This window comes from Mus pahari, chromosome 6, assembly GCF_900095145.1.
Source record: "Mus pahari chromosome 6, PAHARI_EIJ_v1.1, whole genome shotgun sequence".
Classification (NCBI taxonomy): domain Eukaryota; kingdom Metazoa; phylum Chordata; class Mammalia; order Rodentia; family Muridae; genus Mus; species Mus pahari.
The window spans coordinates 93,379,135-93,398,552 of record NC_034595.1 but is presented as its reverse complement, the minus strand read 5'-3'; the positions used below and the strand labels follow the sequence as shown (position 1 = coordinate 93,398,552).

The following is a 19,418-nucleotide window of genomic DNA, read 5'->3' as shown; positions in this document are numbered from 1 at the left end:
TCACTACCATAACCACCATCACCACCACCACCATCACCATCATCACCACCATCACCACCACCATCATCATAACTACCACCATCACCACCATCACCATCATCACCACCATAACCATCACCACCATCACCACCATCACCGCTATCACTACCACCACCACCACCACCACCATCACCATCATCACCACCATCACCACCTCCGCCACCATCACCACCATCATCACCATCATCACCATAACCACCATCACCACCATCACCATCACCACCACCACCACTATCAACACTGCTACCACCACCACCATTGCTGCCGCTGCTACCACCACCATCTTCTGAGTGCAGATGGTCTTCATTTCTGGTTGAGTTTACTCCTGAGGCACCCTACCACCTATGCATGCTTTATATTTTATGCCTTCAAAATTCATATAGCATGATATCCACTATTCTAACACAAGCAACTTGATGACATTTAGCCTGTCTGCAACTTCGTGCAAGCACAGCCACTGTCTGTGACACCTTCATCACCCTGCATACCTGAGAAAACTCTGAAAATAACCCAGAAAGCAACTCCTTCCCCAGGCTCTGCTCTCTTAGCCTCCTGTCTGCCTTCTGTCTCCCTAGGCTCACATCCCCTGGATCCTCATATAAACAGAGCCATACATTGTGTGAGCTGTTGTGTCTGACGCAGTGTTTTAGGGTCTCATGGTTAGAGGGAATGTCTGTCCTTCACTCCTCGCCATGGCTGAATAATTATCACACTGTACAGGTAACTAGCCTTGTTTCTTTATCTGTTGGTGGGCAGCTGAGTTCTCTCCACTACGGTAGGAAGTGTCACTAAGAACATGGACACGATTTCCGCCATTCCTAGTTTTGCTTCAGGTTGTTTACAATGGATTTGCTGGGTTACATAATAATCCGACATTTAACCTTTCTCTTTCTTTAACTTAATTAATTTGTTTATTTTAAAAAAATTTTGAGACAGTGTCTTACAATGCAGCCCTGTCTAGTGACCTAGAACTCCCTGTGTAGACCAGAACGGCCTCAAACTGGCAGCGATCCTCCTGCCTCTACCTCATGAGTACTGAGATTAAGGGACGTTATACCACCTTCATGTTTTTAAAGGACTAGTGAACTGGGCTTCCCTGTGACATCAGCCTTTTAGAGGCTTCACAAAGCCTTGCTGTTAGATGCCTCCATTTACTTCCAAAAGGTCTGAACTGAACCAGGCATTAAGCACACATAGCCTCTCCGAAGGCCTCTGTCCATCTGCTTGGTCAAAGCTGAGCTAAAAAGGGGCCAAGGTCAAAGATGCAAGCCCTGCACCTAGCAAGTTAGAGAAAAACTACGAGTGCCCTCTCCTCTTGCAGAAGCTTGCCCACAGAGAGAGGGTCAGGGCAACAGTATACTTTTATGGTTCTGCATAAAAGAAGTCAATGGGGCTGTAATTCAGTTGGTAGTGTTTGTCTAGCATGGTCCAAGCCCATAGGGTTTGATCCCAATACCAAATAAACTAAGTATTGTGATGTTGCATGCCTGTTAAGCCTAGCAATGTCCTGTAAAGTCAGGAAGGCAGAGGAATCACAAGTTCAAGGTCATTCTCCACTATAGCGGGAGTTGGAAAGACCCTGTGTACTGGCTGGTTTTGTGTGTCAAGCCTGTGCCAAGCTGGGGTTATCACAGAGAAAGGAGCCTCCCTTGAGGAAATGCCTCCATGAGATCCAGCTGGAAGGCATTTTCTCAATTAGTGATCAAGGGTGGGAGGGCCCAGACCATTGTGAGTGGCGTTATCCCTAGACTGGTGGTCCTGAGTTCTATAAGAAAGCAAGCTGAGCCAGGCGGTGGTAGCGCACACCCTTAATCCCAGCACGTGGGGGGCAGAGACAGGTGGATTTCTGAGTTTGGGGCCAGCCTGGTCCACAGAGTGAGTTCCAGGACAGCCAGGGCTACACAGAGAAACCCTGTCTCAACAAACAAACAAACAAAAAACAAAACAAAACAAAAGGAAAAAGAAAAAAAAAAAAGAAAAGAAAAGAAAGCAAGCTGAGCAAGTTAGGGGAAGCAAGCCAGTAAGCAGCAGCCCTCCATGGCCTCTGCATCAGCTCCGGCCTCCAGGTTCCTGCCTTGTGTGGGTTCCAGTCCTGACTTCCTTTGGTGATGAACAGCAATGTGGAAGTGTAAGCTGAATAAACCCTTTCCTGCCCAACTCACTCCTTGGACATGGTGTTTCAGTGCAGCAATAGAAACACTGACTAAGACACCCTGTCTCAAGTTTACTGAACACACGTGGAATTAACTGGCATCATGGGATTACTTATGCCCAACCCCTGCACCATCTGATTTCTGTGGACTTGAGGGACTGCTAAACCTTATCAGTGCCTGTGTCCCTCCTAAAACAGTCCCAGTACTCTTTACCCTACAGAATCAACCTCACACACACGCATACACACACACACACACACACACACACACGCCTCATGCGTGCACGTCCTGCTTAGCTCTTGTGAACTTCCAATAAATGCTCTTGAACGAGGAGGCTGAGTATCTCAGCCAGAGCACCCCTTTGGCTTCTGGGAGAAGAGTCCCCGTCCCCAGGTTGCCTGGGCTGGAATGGTGGCGCACTGTTGGCTGGGGTTACACTTGGCTCTTTGAAAGCCTCCGATTTGCATGGAATGAAGCTTGCTATGGTAACAAGGTCTGGTGGCTGGAATCCAGGGCCCCACTGAAAAATGCAAAGCCCGTGTGTGCTCTGGGAGAGAAAGGAGCCAGGGCAGGGGGAGGGGGGCGGGGGGCAGTTATTCAAGTTAAGGTTACCTCGATTCTTCTCAGAAGGGGGGGAGTAGGTACACCAAGAAAGGCAGGTCCAACATTCCTACCTGGGAAGAAAAAGAAAAAAAAAAAAAGCCCACCACACCTCCCAAGCCTCCTCCGGCCTCAGCTCTCTTCTCCCACTAACGTTCAGGCCAGCCGAAGAGCTTAAGACCAGGTTGAAGCTAGCCCTCATTCCTGGGTGTGCACACTGGCTCTCTGCGCTGCGGGCAGGCCTTGGCACCACTGGCCCAGGCTGAGGAAGAAGAGCGCAGGTCAGGCTCTAAGGTGGGGGTGGAAGGTGGCAGGCTCGCTGTCCACCATCTCTGCTCCCCGCTGGGCATCTCACCCCCGCAACTAGCAAAACAAGAACTCCACTCCCGAGCTCACTCCAGCAGCCCCCTCCCTCGGCCGGCCTTCCATCTCACGCTCCCCTCCAAGGGGCCCCCTTTGCAAGCTTCCCTCTCTTCTAAGCATCCACCACCTCCTCCTCTGCGACCCTAGCCCGGAGCAGGGCAGTAGTTGGCTGGGGCGGGGCTGCCCACCGCCGCAGGGAGGGGACAGTGGGACAGCCAGGGTCAGGGATGCACCCCTAACCCTTCGCTTGGGGGTGCCACCTCCTGCCTCATGAGGGCGCCGCCCTCCTCCTCCACTCCTCGGGGGTGTGTCCCCGAGGTGGGGGGCTCACGAGGCCAGAGAGGTCGCCGAGGTCCCCTGCAGGGCCCCCTCCCGAGCGAGCCACGAATGGTAGGCTCCACTCGGAGAGTGCCTGGCCCGGGAAGCGCACGGTGTCCTCTGCGCGCAGCTCGCCCGCTCGCCGGGGTCTTGCCGATCTCGGCTGCTCCTCCTCCTCCCGTCCTCCTCCTCTTTTTCCTCCTCCTCCCCGCGCCGCCTCGCCACCGCCGCGGCTCGGGCTGGAGGCGCCGCTGTCATTCCTGAGCCGGAGGAGCCGGCGCTTGCCGGTGCCCGGGGGTCGGGGCGCGGGGAAACCCGGGCCGCTGTGGTGACCCAACAGGTAGAGCCGGGGCCGCGGCCGGCCACGCGCCCCCCGCGTGCATCATGCAGCTCTTTGTCACCTCTCTCGCCCCCAGGCCAAAATCCTGAGCATGATGGAAGACAATAAGCAGCTCGCGCTCCGCATCGATGGGGCGGTCCAGTCGGCCAGCCAGGAGGTGACCAACCTGCGAGCCGAACTCACGGCCACCAACCGGAGACTGGCGGAATTGAGCGGCGGAGGCGGCGGCCCCGGCTCGGGCCCGGGAGCTGCGACCAGCGCCTCGGCAGCAGCGGTGACGGTGGCTGACTCGGCAGTGGCGACCATGGAGAACCATCAGCACGGAGCTCAAGGTAGGGAGAGCCCAGCGCCAGGGCGGGGACCCAGAGCGCGCTCACCGGTCCCGGCGGTGGCCGGGCCCGCGGTGTCCCCCACGCTCACCGCGAGCTGGCTTTGCATTGTGGTTCGTAACCCTTTTCGCTTGACCGTGTCAACCCGCTGCTTCCCGGTTTGGGAGTTCCATAGCGGCTGTCATTAAGGCCAACCCGGGTGCAGTGTGCACAGTGGGTCACACGGTCACACTGGCCCCCGCCCGCTAAAGCTAGGCGCCGCTGGGCCGGTCCTTTTCAGGCAGTAGAAAGTGTCCTTTGGATGGCACACAGACCCCAGCGCCGCTGCAAACTTTTTGTGCCCTCTCCCCCAAAGTCTGCTCCCCTCACACATTCCCCCCCCCCCNCCCCAACCCTTCAGTTCTAAAGGCCTCTGAAATGATTCCCCAGGGGGGATCTCTGGGCTCTGCTGCCCAAGGGAAGTAGGTTTGCATGCACTTTTCTCCACGGACGCCAAGCCCCTTGGCTGGGTTGCATCTGGAGTTTATTTTTTCCAGTCTTGAGATGGGGCAGGCTGTGGTGTGGATGCTTGGGTCTGCAGAGAGTTTTACGTTTCCAGCAGCTCTATGGAGGAAGAGCGCTTCCCAGGGGGAAATCACAGACCTCAAAGGTTGATTGATGGCTGTCTGGAGAAGTAGAGGTTTGAATGGTAGGTTGCTAGGAGCCCCCGTTTGAAGGACCCCCCTCTGCAGTTTAGACGAAGGGGCGGAAAAGACAGCTGGCCGGTGCTGACATTGAGAGATGACACTTCTGAACCCTTAGCAAGGGTTAAAGGTGTGAAGTAAGGTGGCCCTGCCACGCGTGGTGTTTTCTGAGAGTTGGGGATCAAAAGCCAAAGCAAGCTTTTCAGGATCCCCCCGCCCCCCCCCCGCGCTCGCCCCAAATCGCTTTTAAGAATCAATACTGCTGCTTATTCAAACCATTTGAATTGTAAACTAAACTGCTAAACTGCTAAAATCCTAAAGATAGGGCAGAGAGAGAAAAAAAGAAAAAAAAAAAAAAACCTCCGGTCCAAGAGGACCACTTGTATAAATATGTCACTTGGAGTGTAAAGCAGCAAATGTTCAGTGGTTCGGAATGATTTTCTGGTTCTGCTATCTCAACAGCTCCTCCTGAGTGTGGAGAGAGTCTGTTTTGACAACGGGGATGTCTTCACTCTCGGCATCTCTCTGTTTTGGCCTTACCTTCTTGGGAAGGTATGTCTTTGCTCTGTGAGACTCTTAGCTTCCAGATCTGCAGTTTTGTGAATTCTAAGTCAGACCCTAACTTGGTACTTCCGAAGCCTGTTGGAAGTCTTTAGGAACCGGGGATGCAATTTGGCCATGATGTAATGGTGAGGCGGTGGAGTGGCTCTGGTGTTTGCTACAAGGTTTCAAGGTTGGCATCTGGTTGCTCTCCTCAGCCAGCCCTGGTTATGTCATCCTCCTGTGAGAAAGAACCGTAGGTGAGAGAAGGGAGATGCAGACTGGCCGCAGGATAATGCTTTGATTTTTGTAAGCAGAGAGTGTTCTGGCGTTCCAGAACTAGCTAAGAGCTGGCATTTTGCTAAGAAGCAAGAGCCCTAAAAAGGGACACCGAATGGAGATTCCCACCATCCAGTGGTTCCTCGGACAGGGAAAAGTTAAGTGGCTTTTCATCCGAGTGTGGGTTGCACTGTGGACTGGGTATGCTATGGAAGCCAGAGTGCCCTGCTGGTGCACTTCACTTGAAAATAGAAAGGCTGGCGTCCTTATGACTAAATGGTTGTAGAGGTGCAACAGGAGGTGTTTCTTTTCTTTTCTTTTCTTTTTTTTCCTCCTAAGAGGCTCATGCCTGCAGACATGGAAGTGGCTTTGGGATCACTCAGTATCTTTAAAAACACAGAACACCAGCAGCTCTCTGTAACCATGGGAACTTTGCACCTGCCCTGTGCCCATGCCCATGGCTGGCAATGGGTAGGTAATAGGAGGACAGAGGAGGAGGGTCTGGCTTGTTCCCGTGAGTACTGCTGATGGTTTTCAGGGCCCTTACCATGGGCCCTTGGTGAATGTATAATCAGAAAGCACAGTTAATGGGTTTTGACTTGAGCTCACCTGTGAGTCACATGTCCATCTAAGTTAGTTAGAATTTATGTGAATGAGGCAGGTGGGGGAGGGAAAGAGGCTCTTGAATAAGCTTACTGGGCATTTACTTATCTATAATAGCACCTCAATCCTGGAGAGAGAGAGAGAGAGAGAGAGAGAGAGAGAGAGAGAGAGAGAGAGAGAGCGCAGTTTAGTCTTTGTGAGGTTTGGCTTTCATTTGTTCCCCTCCCTGCGGGGTCTCTAAACACTATTTTTCTAGAAGCCCTCAGCAGAGCTGGTCTGGGTCCTTCTTTTGCTGTGGCTCCTCTTACGTTCCTAAAGGGGAGCCTGGGGTTGTTGCGAGCTAATTTTCAGGTATGGCTGGCTGCCTTCCTCCCATCCCTCCCGACCTGGCACCAGAGAGCTGCGGGGATGCTGGGGGTCTTGGGGCTTTCTGTTCTTCCAGGTCAGGGTTGCTCCTGTGATTCTCGTTTGCCTGCACTGGTGCCACTCAGAGGAACCAGACCCTAAGACTACCTGGCGCAGTTACGTTGTCACTTTCAAACCTGAGATTTTTAAACGTAATGATTATTTATCTTTCAAAATACAACCGTATAAGTCACTTTTAGCTAAAGTACATTATGGACACATTGAGAGCATGCTAGTATGCCTTTAACAATATTACCACAAGTGATTTCAGGAAAATGCCACCTTTTACGTCCTGGTCACCCCTCCCCTCCCCACAAAGAGACTGTTACATCCATTTTCAATTTTTTAAATTTCTTTTTGGAAATGAAGGAAAGAAGCGTATCAAGTCTTTGCTGGGTATTTTGTTGCAGGCGAGACCACTGGGTTGGTGCCACGTGACGTGACAAGGCAAACTTGGGTTTTCCTAGAGGGTTAAGACAGAGTGTCGTTTAAACAAAATATTAACTCGCTGGGTACCCTGTGTGAGCGGGCATGGTTGCTATGTAACAGAATCTAGAAAGTGAACTGCTGGAAATCTGGGCTCTCCGGCACTTCGCGGGATCTTCTTTCGGAATTTCTGTTGAAAGAGCTCTTGGCAGTGGGCCCATCGCCTCTCTCCTGTTGCAAGTGAGTTGGATAATCCTAAGGAGAACTGTAGGCCAGCCTTGCCAAGGGCATCTGTGCTGGGTGGTGCATTTCACAGCCCCAGAGGCCACCTCTTGGGTTGATGGGGTCGCAACTGGTTTGACAGGTGGACAGAAGGAGGATTGGGTTTTTGGGGTTTTGGGTTTTGGGTTTGTGTGTGTGTGTGTGTTGGGAAGAGAGGCCCCTTGGTCTTGTAAACTTTATATGACCCAGCACAGGGGAAGGCCAGGGTCAAGTAGTGGGAGTGGGTGGGTAGGGGAGCAGGGGCGGGGGGCGGGCTATAGGGAACTTTCGGGATAGCATTTGAAATGTAAATAAAGAAAATAATAATAAATAAAAATTTCTAAACAAAAAAATTAAAAAAAATAAAATGCTTGCTGTTCTTTGAAGGCAAAATATAGCAGTTTGCTTCTCTGAAAATGTTTTATCTGATGAATGACTAATATTAGATTCAATTGGCTGCTTTGCAGTGCATAGAATAAAACAATTAAGAGCCATTACACCCAATTTAAATAGGTGTTAACTGTATAGAACATAAAATGCTTACACCCATTAGGATGAATGCTCGCTGCCTTGAGTTTATTGTTTACTGGGGGGGAGGGTGTACCTGTGTGCCTGTGGAGAAGGGGCGTTCCCTGCCTACCTTCCAGTATCTGCCCTCCCAGTGCTGGGATTGCAGGCTCACACTGCTGAGGTCAGCTGTTTTTCCATGGATGGTGGGGGTCTGAACTCCAGTGCTCATGATAGTACAGGGAGAACGTTTGATTAACTGGACCCTCTCCCCTGCCCCCCCCCCCACTGGCAAGGTACAGAAAGTGTCTTCCTTTGGTGCCAGGGGCGGGGAAGCAGTCCCTGTCTGCTGCAGTTATTAGAAGGGGGAGACGGGAAGGATCAGTCTCCATGTTTCTAGATCTTCAGAGCTACACACAGATTGTATTTCCTTCTCTGGTCACTACAATAGACAGCTGCCCGGGTCCTGGCATCTCCTCTTTACAAAACACTGAAAACTCTTCGGAAAAGTTTGCATTACCTTAGGAGTGGTGTGTGCAGGGACTCCACGGAGATGCTAGGCACTGTTGCTCTGCAAAATAACTTCTGTCCTTTGGCACTGGCTTTCCCGTTCGTTCTGCTTCTGCTCCTATTTTATTTGCTATGAAAGAGGGGATTTCCAAATGGCAGAGAGGGTGGAACCCAGGCGTGTGGCGACATCTCCAAGCCCCCCCCCCCAACTCTGCCTCTGAAGTTCGATGAAGGACCATGGGAAGGCGGGGCTTTACGACTCCTCCCAAAAATTACTGCATGGAGTCAGCAGGAGCTTGCTTACACATGAGGATGGGGTGGTTGAAATTAGTTATTGATTGGCTATCATTTACTATCTTTCCACTGTCCTTAAAGATGCCTCAGGAGGGTCCCTGGAGTCGAGATTCTGGTTCACTTCATAATACTGTGTTTGTTTCCTGACAGTTTATGGCTTTCCAGAACTGGTTTGATGCCATCCGGAAGTCCTAGTTGGCCTGGTTTTCCCACCATGAGGACTAACTGCATATCATCTTCCTGTGAGGTGGCCTGCATCTCCACACCCTTCCCCTAACTCCTCAATCCCAATGGCACCTTTTAGGGATCCCATAGACCCTAATTTGTGATTTCCTGGCTTCCAGGGAGTATGTAGCAGGTGGGCTTGGCAGGTGGGAATTGCTCACCGGAAGTCTGCCTGCCTACCCTGTAAGCTGTATGGGGCACAGAAGGTCAAACTCAGGACCTTGGCAACATTCACTGGGTATTTTATGGATTTGTCTGGTAGTCACTCCCATGTAATGCAGGGCAATAGGGATGTCCCCATCCTTGTTCATCCCCATAGTATGGTAAGAGATGACTTCTTATGCTAAGTCTGGTTAGCAGCCCAAGTCAGGAGACTTACTTATTGTGTGGCTAATTTTGATTGTCAATTTGGCATATCTGGGGAGAAGGAGCCTCATTTGGGGAATTTCCTCCATGGAATTGGTCTGTGGGCATGTCTGGGGGACGGGGCATTTGCTTAATTGAGAATTGTCCTAGGGGAGGCCAGCCCACCATGGGCGGTACCAACCCTATGCTGCGTAATAAAGATAGTTGAGCATGAGCCCAGAAGCAAGCCAGTTACCGGCGTTACTCCCCGATCTCTGCATCAGTTCCTGCCTCTAAGGCCCTGCCTTGTGCTCCCGCCCTGGCTTCCCTTGCTACAAACTGTAATCCATAAGTCAAACAAACCCTTCCCTCTCTCGGTTGCTTTTGGTCAGTGATTTATCAGAGCAACAGAGAAGGGAGTAAGGGCATTTACTTGGATTCCGTATCTTTAAGACCAAACTGGTTCCTAGAAGTAGATTCTCCCCCCACTCTGTGTGTGTATATGTGTGTGCCTGTGGATGCGTATTTGCATGCATACACATATGTATGTACCACCGTATTCTCAACTTTAAAGATCTCTAATCATAAAAGGCACAGAATTAAGCTATACCAAGTATGATTCAGCATTGGATTATACTTGTTGGGAAGTTCCGACAACCCACATGGATTAGAAGGACACATACATAGGCTGTGGTCAGAGTTCAAAGGGCCCAAATCCATCACCTCTTTCCATTCTTGTGGTTGCAAGAGCCTAGTCTCATGGGGAGCCTTGTGTGCTTTGCACTGGTCTACCTGAACTCTGGTCCTTGGCTACACATGCACACCCATGCTTGCATGTACATGCACCCTCCACATAGATCAGACAAGCTGGGAACTCATTCTGTCTGGTAGATCCAGGGAGCTGGGTGTTAAGTGATCTTCCAGATACGATTTAGCCCATATTGTTTGGGTTGGATATCAGGGCAACTGACATCTGGGATATGACACAGGTGCCACCAGTACATCTAAGCACGTTGATGCCCCATGGTACAGGTTAGCAGGTTCAGATAGATTCCCTTAAGAAGAGACAGCATCCCTGAAGCTAGAGGGTGGCCATCTGCAGCTGCAGAGTACATTCCCACAGATCCAAACTACCATCCCTGTACTCCCTAGCTGGGACCACCTCTCTAACACAGAAGCTGCTGGAAGACCCGGGCTCAGAATGCTGCTTCTACCCTGTGAGGCTGCACGAGACCTAAATGATCTTGCTCATTTGATGAACCTCAGCTCTGAGTGGTGGCATGCAGGCTGTGCTCTGCGAGTCTACCTGCTTCCCCCTCAGAATCCTCAGCCCCCGCAGACATGAAAGAAGCTGGATGGAGTCTGAGTTGAGTTTGGCAACAGCAACTGTTCAAGCAGGTGGCTTCTGTGTAAAAGGAAATCATTGACTCTAAATTTATTCTGGTGGCTTTGTGGAGGTGGTGCTAGACCACCGGGTCGGGCTCCTGAAAAGCCCTTGACCCGCTTCCCCCTCTGATCAATGGGGACCCTCACCCTGGAGTTTGTAACAGGCGTCTGTTCCCCTCCTAGACCATACTTTCAGGCTGGAGGTCAGAGATGAGTTGCCAAGGGGATGTTCCACTCACCCTCCAGTCCTTGTCCCCTTCTATCCCAACACATGCTAGGGGACCCATGAAGAGAGGGCAAGGCCTTCCTCTCTCAATATTGCCTCAGCTGTACCAAATGTTCGAAGCACATGAGTCATTTGTTATGAACCACGTGGTCTCTGGAAGGAAGCCAGCCCAGGGCTCAGATGTTCCACCCACCTTCTGACATGTCATTGTGGGTTTTCTGAGCACACCTCTGAGGTATGTGACAAAGTTCCTGGTGTTCTTGGACCTCCTTAAAGCACATCCTCTCTCCTTCTTGACTAGCTTACTGTAGTTGTGCATGAGAACTCAGCTCAATGCCTTTGCCACAGTTTGCAGGAAATAGTACTAGCATGTATGCTATAGGAATCCCAGTCCAGCATGGGGACAGCATATATGCCTAGTTTTGAGCAAAGGAGACCATGTCTCAAAGAGGTAAAGTCCCTTGTCTGAAGTGACATGATAATGACCAAGATGGTGACAATGTCAAGATACTATGTGTTAATGAATCTCATGGCCACCATGGGTCCTTGTAGTGACTTAACAAACAGGTGCCTCGATAGTATCCATTTCACATACAGGGAAAACCGAGGCACAGAGATGGTATGGTACTTGCCAAAGAACATGCAGCTGTTACAGGGCCAAGATCTGGCTCCAGTGTCTCTGCCCTCAGTCAGACAACCCTTGGGTGCCTAGGGTCAGTCTGCTAGCACATACCAGGCCAACATCAAGCCAACAGGCCTTCTTGCGATTCAGGCCTGTGTGTCCTCTGTGGATGCCACCTCAGCAGGAAGCATCCTTAGCCTGGCTCCACTGAGAGACCCTGGAGCTCTCAGCTGGTGCTACCTAAGGCTGGTGACATTTCATAGGGAGGTCTCTCCCTGAGGAAGAGAAGCTGCCAGCAGGGAGGCAGCTGGGATAACTGCTTGTGAGCTTAGAGTCTCCGGGGTCATCAATGGAAGGAAAGCTTAGGAACTTGGATTTGGGACTTCTGAAGCCTTAGACCGTGTGTGCTTTCTGTATCTTGGGAAGGAATGTTCTAAGCAAAACTGGAATGGGGGATACTCTTACTCCCCCTCCAACCAAAACCTCCTTCCCACCCCAGCTTCTCCCTTTATGGCCTCAGAAACTTCCCATAGCCCCTAAACATGCTCAACACTGGACCAATCAACTTCTCATAGACCATTGCCCCGGGGTCCACATCCACAGAGCTGTCATCTGGTCGTGACGGCTCCTTGTCACTGAGCCTCTCTGTGCATTGTAGGGTCAGCTCTAGCCTCGCCACACTCCAGCTGTGATAACCAAAAATGTTGCCACACATCTCTTGGGTCAAAATTATCCCCAGATGTGACCTCAGGTGAGGGTCATCTCAGATTGACAGTGGCTAGGAGGATGGACAACGGTCTTGTATGTTTCCTCCTGCATCCTAGAACTCTGCCTGACACACAGAAGAGCTCAGTAAATATATGTTGAGTGAATGGGTGGGTGGATGGAAGGATGATGAGTAGGGAGATAGATGGACAAGCAGGTTATGGATGGATGGATGGACTCGATGGATGGATATATGGATGGATGGATGGATGGATGGATGGATGGATGGATGGATGGATGGACTAAATGGATGGGTGGATGGGTGGATGGATGGATGGATGGATGGATGGATGGATGGATGGATGGATGATGGATGGATGGATGGACGGATGAATGGATGGATAGGTAGAAGGATAGATTAATGGATTGACAGGCAGATGGCTAGATGGGTGTGTAGATGGATGGCTAAGGTGGATGGGTGAATGAATATATGGACAGATGGACAGACAGTATTGACCTGCAGATGTGTGGGATTAGTCTACTTGGTACGTGAAACGTCCTGAGACTCATTGGCTAATGGTGGGTTCTTTTTAACTGAGCGCTTATATATCACAGTGTAAGCCCTGCTCTGAGCCCTTTATTTGTAAGTCTCCATTCATCCTTTAAAGCACCTTGTGAAGGAACTGTGGAGATGACTCAGTCAGCAAAGTGCATAAGAACCTGAGTTTGTTCCCTATAAACCATGCAGAAAAGTAAGCTTAGTAGCCAACACCTGAGACTCAGCAGGGCACAAGGTGGCTTAGGTGGCAGGAGGCTCCCTAGGATTGCTGGACCACAAGCCTAGAGGAATCAATGAGTTTTGAATCAGTGAGAAACCCTGTCTCAACAACAAACAAAACAAGTAAGGTGGAATGGAGAGCAATTGAGGAGGACACCTAACATGGACCTCTGGACTCCATCTGCACGCGTGCACGCACACACACACATACACATACTCACACACACACACACATACACACACACACACACACNCACACACACACACACCTCACAGAAATGCATTCACACAAATCAAGAAGACACATCACACACTCGCATACATACATATACCTCACAGCACACACACATATTCTCACACCACACATGCACATATGCATACGCCCACACATACCACATATAACATGCACGGACATGCACATATGCACACACACTCAAACCATACATTCACACACACACACACACACACACACACACGCCTTCACACAAGCAGATACACCACACACACACCTCACAGCATACACACACTTACACCCCACACATATATTCTCACACCATATATGCACACACACAAATACTACATATACTCTTACACCATACATACACACACACACACACTCACAACACACACACACACACACACACACACACACACTTCCAGACCATCCTTTTCTGACTTTGAGAAACTGGGATTTATAAAGATTTATTGCTTGCTTTTCTTGCTCCAAGCTCCCCAAACTGTCCAGCTGACAAGAGAACAGATGGGTTGGAAGGCAGGTCCTGCTGACCCCTGAGCCCGCCTACCTCACTAGAACAGGAGAGCACACTTCACTGCGGGCTGCCTGATGCCCCACCCCCAGGATGGGCTGGCTTTTGTCCACTGCCTTCCGTTCAGCTTTTGTCTCCTGTCTCTGTCTGTCTTGGGAGATTGTGCTCACAGGCTTAGAAACCACAGATTTAATAAGATACAGGCAAGTTATCTCTCAGGCTGGTAGGTGTGGCTGACTAGGAAACATAATTACTTTTTATAATAAAGGTCTAAGCCTATAATGGGGAAACATGCAAGGCATTGACAGCACAGAGGCTACCCTGACGGCTGTGACAGTCGTGACATGGGGTAAGACCAGAATGGAAACACATTAGTGTCACCTGAAACTGGCCATGATAGATTAGTAAACAATACAATTGCTTCATAGGATGGCATCAAGCAGCCGATTACAGCAATGAGTGGGACCTTCTTACCTAGAGAAAGATCATGGTGAGAGACTTAGGCTCAGCTCCTGAGGATCTGAGGTCTAAGGACAGACAGTTCAAGTCCAGGCTGGGCTGCATGCGCAGTGAGACCCTGTGTCAAAAGAACTCAAGTGTTGAGGACATACTCTAGGACTCCACCTTAGGTTCCTTCTTACTTCTTAATGTAAATGCTTTCTCTAAAGGGCATTTGTCTGTTACAAGCTTTTCCCCCATATGTAGGATCTATATAAAAATAGAGAGGAGATTATGGAGTAAAAAGGGAGAGCGAGGGGGGGCAGAGAACGTCGTGCAGACTGAGGGTGATCAACGTGTGTTAAATCTGTGTGCTGTGTCACCGTGAAACCCTGCATTTTGTACAGTTGATATAAACCAATTCAAATAAATCATAGTGCTGGAGGGGAGCAATGGTGGGGAGATGCAGGGCTTAAATGTAGAATTATCTTTTTTAAAAAGTCCTCTGTCCCTTAAGGAAGCAAGAAAAGATGCAGATCTCTCTCAAGGCAGGCTTACCAAGAGCTTTTGAAATGAGCTTCCCACTCACACGAGCCTCTTGCCTCAGGCAGAGCCTCTTGTCAACTACAACAAACAACCTTGAATGTCTTCAACTTCCTTGATGAACTTGAAATTAAGGAAAAAAAGCATACTGTATTTGTTTTAATATGGTATTGTGATTGTACACATATATGCACACATATTATTACATATGTGTATAATGTGTTACATATTTAATATATATGTATATACATATATTATATGTACATACATAATATGCATATTATATGCATATGTACTATAATGTAATTTGGGACATGGCAGAATCCATGTTTTTCTTTCTTTTCTTTTGTTTCATTTGTTTTTCTATCCTTTCTACTTGGAATTCTCTGGACGGCAGGATCAACTGTAGAGAATTCTGATCCTCACCCTGGACAGTGCTGGGGTCAAAGAGGGTTGTTGAGGAGACCTGGGCCCCAGGGTTCCGTGTTTATCAATTCTCTTAATCAATATGTTCACCCACTTCACTGGGCTTTTTTTTTCCTTCTGGTCCTACAAGGTGGTCACACCATGCTGCCAGTCGAAGGTCAAGAGAAACAAATGTGTGTGTGCTTGTTGCTCGCTTGTGCTTAACTTGACGTCGCCATTGATACAGTTCATTATGGTGCCACCTGCAGTGGGGTGGGTCTTCCTGAATCAGTTAACTCAAGAGGGTCTCCCACTAACATGACCACAGGCCAGCTCAGCATAGACCATCCTTCATTGAAACTCTCCTTGAAGACGATTCTAGGTCGTCTGATGTTGGTAGTTAAAGCTAGGCAGCAAGATGGTCACAGCATCTCTCAAGATGGTGCCCTGTCCTCAATGTCCAGTGAGAGGCTATGGCATGGGCATCCTTCCTACATCTTTTCTATAATATTTGACCCGTTCTTTGGCTCACCCTCAGTCTCTGGTCAGGGGCTAGAGATTGATAACCAGGTCAGATAACTGACCTATCTGCTGATTCCAGTGGCTTCCATGTGGTGATGAATTTCCCAAAGGACAAGGTCGTCTGCATCATACATCAGGGATTCGGGGTATGGGGACCCCCAATGTGGAGCTCTGAGGTCTCAGTGTGTGAAAGTTTATATTCCCTGTGTGTTGTAGGGATAAAAGCAGCTAAGTTACCAAATCCACTCTTCTTTCTTTTCACTGTCCTTCCAAAGGAAATGCTCCAGGTCCCCCAGAGTCTCTGCTATCAAGGTCCCAGATACCTTCCTCAAGAATGACAGCCCCAATGTCTTCAGATGTTACCAGATGTCCCCTGTGAGGGATGAAAGAACCCCTGACTTGGGAGCTCTTGGTTGAATGGAGTGGCATTCAGCATGCCCTATAGACTGAGACTCGTTGGGTGGAAGTCTGTTATCAATGGTGCACCCATTGTTGAACTCCAAGCCTTCTCCCTTTTAAAGGAAATACTTTTACTTCTCCAGTTCACTTCTGTCTTTCAAAGACAAGGTGAATTATCTTTACTCCAAAACATAGGCTTTGGCATGATGCGCCTGTGAGACGTAAGAGCCTTGCTTGTAGAAGGATCCCTGCATCCCCCGGTATCCTATTGGCTTTCCCTACTTCCTAATGCACCAGGACATGGCAAATGATCAAGCTGGAGCTTCTGGAAGGAGCCCATTGGTGGTTCATGTAGCAAACCAGCCAGCAGTCTTTGATGTAAACCAACGGAAGGCTGAGGTCCTGAGATGCTCATCCCTCAGAGGCTGACAGGGCTGAATTCAGAGGAGACAGATCATGTGTTGCAGACTCTTTCCAGAAAGTGACCCTTTCCTGCTGAGCAAGCTCACACTGGCAGTATTATCCAGGGGCCACTTTCCAGGAGTTTAAACATCAGGCAGGCATTTGCTCCGTGTTTATATCCTGGTATGACATTGCTACTACCATCTTCGCTGTTTCTGCATCAGCGTGTATTTGAGAAATCATAGGGGCTAGGGAAATGGTTCAGTTAGTAAAGTGCTTGCTGTGTGCTCATAAGGAACTAGGTTCCAGTCCCAGAATGGTGCTGTATTCTTGTAATCGCAGTTCTAGGGGAGGCAGAATTAGGCCGCGGAGTCAAGTGGCTGAGTGAACAGACCACTGAGATGTTTAGCAAACTCTGGGCCAACGAAAAGACCTTGTCTCAAAAGTCAAGATGAACCACTCCTAAAAAATGACACCTGAGGTTCAAAACTGCCTCCAGGAGAAAGTATGTGCATATATGTGCATGTACACCCAAGCATACATGAGTACCGGAACTCATGTGAACACTCACATCTTCAACACACCCACGTGAACACATACACACACATGAGCACAGACATCCAAGAAATGCACACAAAGAAGGAAACCACAAAATGACCTTTTCTCTCCCCAAGCTGTATATTGGAAATACAAGGGTTTGAACTTCCTGTTGTTCTCTCTGGCTAACCACAATCCCTGTGGCCTTTGGATCTTATAGGCCTGCAGCAGATGCAATTGGACACGTGCACAGCTCCATGTATGACAGTATTATCCAGCAACATGGGGTCACAGACAGGAGTCTGGCATGTGCCCTGGATGTTGGGGGCTGCCCTCCTAGAATTTTGCATCTCTTCTAGATGTTAAAATGATTCTCATCTCTTGAGCCTGCCTCTGCCTCACCGTGGCATGATCTGATTCCTCTGGGGCTTGAGCTCGTGGCTTTAAGAGAAGGCCTGCAAATTTTTCTGCAGAGTGCCCTGTTGGCATGTAGACAGGAAAACACCAGTTACCATCAGAATAACAGGACTGGCGCCCCAGACTAGATTTCCGGCAATGCGATTTGATTGGCCAATTGCCATCCCTAACTGGCATCGTCCTGCCCCGTCTCCAGCTCTGCCCTCAGTCCCCTCAAGCATGTCATCCATCACCACATTCTCTCGTTTATGCCCATGCTATATAATGGCCTTAATCTCCACAGCACACTCCGATTTATGAGAGGAATGGCATTTACAAAACCGTTTCTCCATTCTTCCATAGACACCAGAAACAAGTCCGGGCTTTCTTATAATAAACCTTCCTTTTAACAATGGTTTATCACCTGCAATTAAGATCACCTGGAAGAGCCTCTTAAATGGCTTTCATTTTTCTTCCTTTGTGTTTGGTCTTTTGCAGCTGGGTTCCCCAGCACTTGGGAGGGAACAGCCCAGTCAAGAGAAGCCACTCCACAGACACACCTTGTTGGAGGGGAGTGCTCAGGTAGGGTGTAGTCATCCCAGGGCCAGACCTAGCCAGGAGGACTGTCTGCTAGGCATGTCGGCAAAAGCAGTTCCTGCAAGGGATTTAGGTGTTCAGAGGGAGAATGTGCAATTCGTGTGGAATTGAACACGACCTACTTAGGAGGACTCCCTGTTTTCTGCCACGCTCAAGCTGGTCATCAAAGAAAACAAAAAGTTTCGGGGGTCTGGGAATGGCAGTTGGTAAAGTGCTTGCTGTGCGTGAATGGGGCCTCAGCATGATCTCCAGCGCCCACATGACAAGCTGGGCATAGTGCACAGAATCCCAGCACTAGTGAGGTAGAGACAGACAAAAAGAAGACCCCTGGGCCTCAATGGCCAGCCAGCCACGCCTCATTGGAAAGCCTAGATCCCAATGATAGACCCTCTCTCAAATAAACAAGGTGGAGGTGCCTGAGGAATAATAACCAAGGCTCCCCCCGTCCTGCACATGCTGCATGCACACACATGCACACGCATGCACATGCACTGTCCCCTCAAACAGCAACAACAATAATAGCTAGAGCCAGCCTCATTATTTGGGTTTAGTCTGGGGTGATGTTGGGAAATGACAGCTCCTAGGAAGGGTCTCTGCTGAGTCTGTGGTAATCATGTCTTCCAACGAAGAAGTGCTGTCACAGAGGAGTTCAGCATTTCAAACACGGGACATGGATCTCCGTCCCTTACCTGGCCCAGCTCTTTCTTAGTGGGAGGAGACAGGCCCATGGCTTTACCAACAGAAGCCTCCATTTCCTCAGAGGGAGCCCTGGCCTTTTCATGCTGCTGTAAAACTAAATTAGAGAGTTGTGATGTGCCAAGCTCAGGACCCAGTGCTCGCCATGTCCCCTGTAAATGTCATTCGGGAATGTCTCCATGTGTTTGGCATCCTTGGGGCACCGAGGGAAGAGGTTACACCCATCTCTTTGTTTCTTCATGCAATTACTATTGGAGGATGAAGTCTGATTGATAGGTGCTGTACTGAACACAAGGGACAACTGGGCAGTTGAGGTGCCCAAAGACAGGTGAAGGAAAGCCAAAGAGGGGCGGACACAGAGTGGGACTCAAGACCTGGATTCTAACCCTGACTCTGACACCTTCAGCCTAAAGAAGAGCAAAGTGGGCTATCTCACCCCCACAGTGGCTTGTGATACTGACAGTCTGACCAAGGGGATGGGATGTGTCGCCCCCGACTTCCCAGACGGCGGGGGGGGGGGGCACTGGTTACTTCGCTGTGAACAGAATAGCTGACAGAAGTGAGTATACAGAGGAAGGATTTAATCGGGCTCACGGTTTTGGGAGCACAGTTCATCATGGTGGGAAAAGCATGAGGCATTGGGTCCAGAATCCTAAGCCATAGGATGGTGCTACCCATGATTAAGGTGTGTCTTCCTAGCTTGATTAACTCAATATAGAACCCATACACACACACACACACACACACACACACACACACACACACAGAGAGAGAGAGAG

The 19,418-nt window shown here is 49.6% G+C and overlaps 1 protein-coding gene across 2 annotated transcripts in view; it reads left to right on the top strand.

Moving 5' to 3' along the window:
• Window positions 1-3,696: 3,696 nt before the first annotated feature.
• Kazn (kazrin, periplakin interacting protein) overlaps window positions 3,697-19,418 on the top strand; it is a 372,587-nt gene continuing 356,865 nt past the window's right edge. Inside the window, exons 1-2 of one of the 2 annotated variants that reach the window (XM_021199874.2) lie at window positions 3,697-3,813; window positions 3,890-4,145. In XM_021199874.2, the coding sequence (XP_021055533.1) occupies window positions 3,905-4,145 (241 nt within the window). In that variant the 5' untranslated portion in view covers window positions 3,697-3,813; window positions 3,890-3,904. Of the gene's footprint in view, window positions 4,146-19,418 lie in introns of both variants that reach the window. The other variant, XM_029540483.1, reaches the window with a different exon arrangement.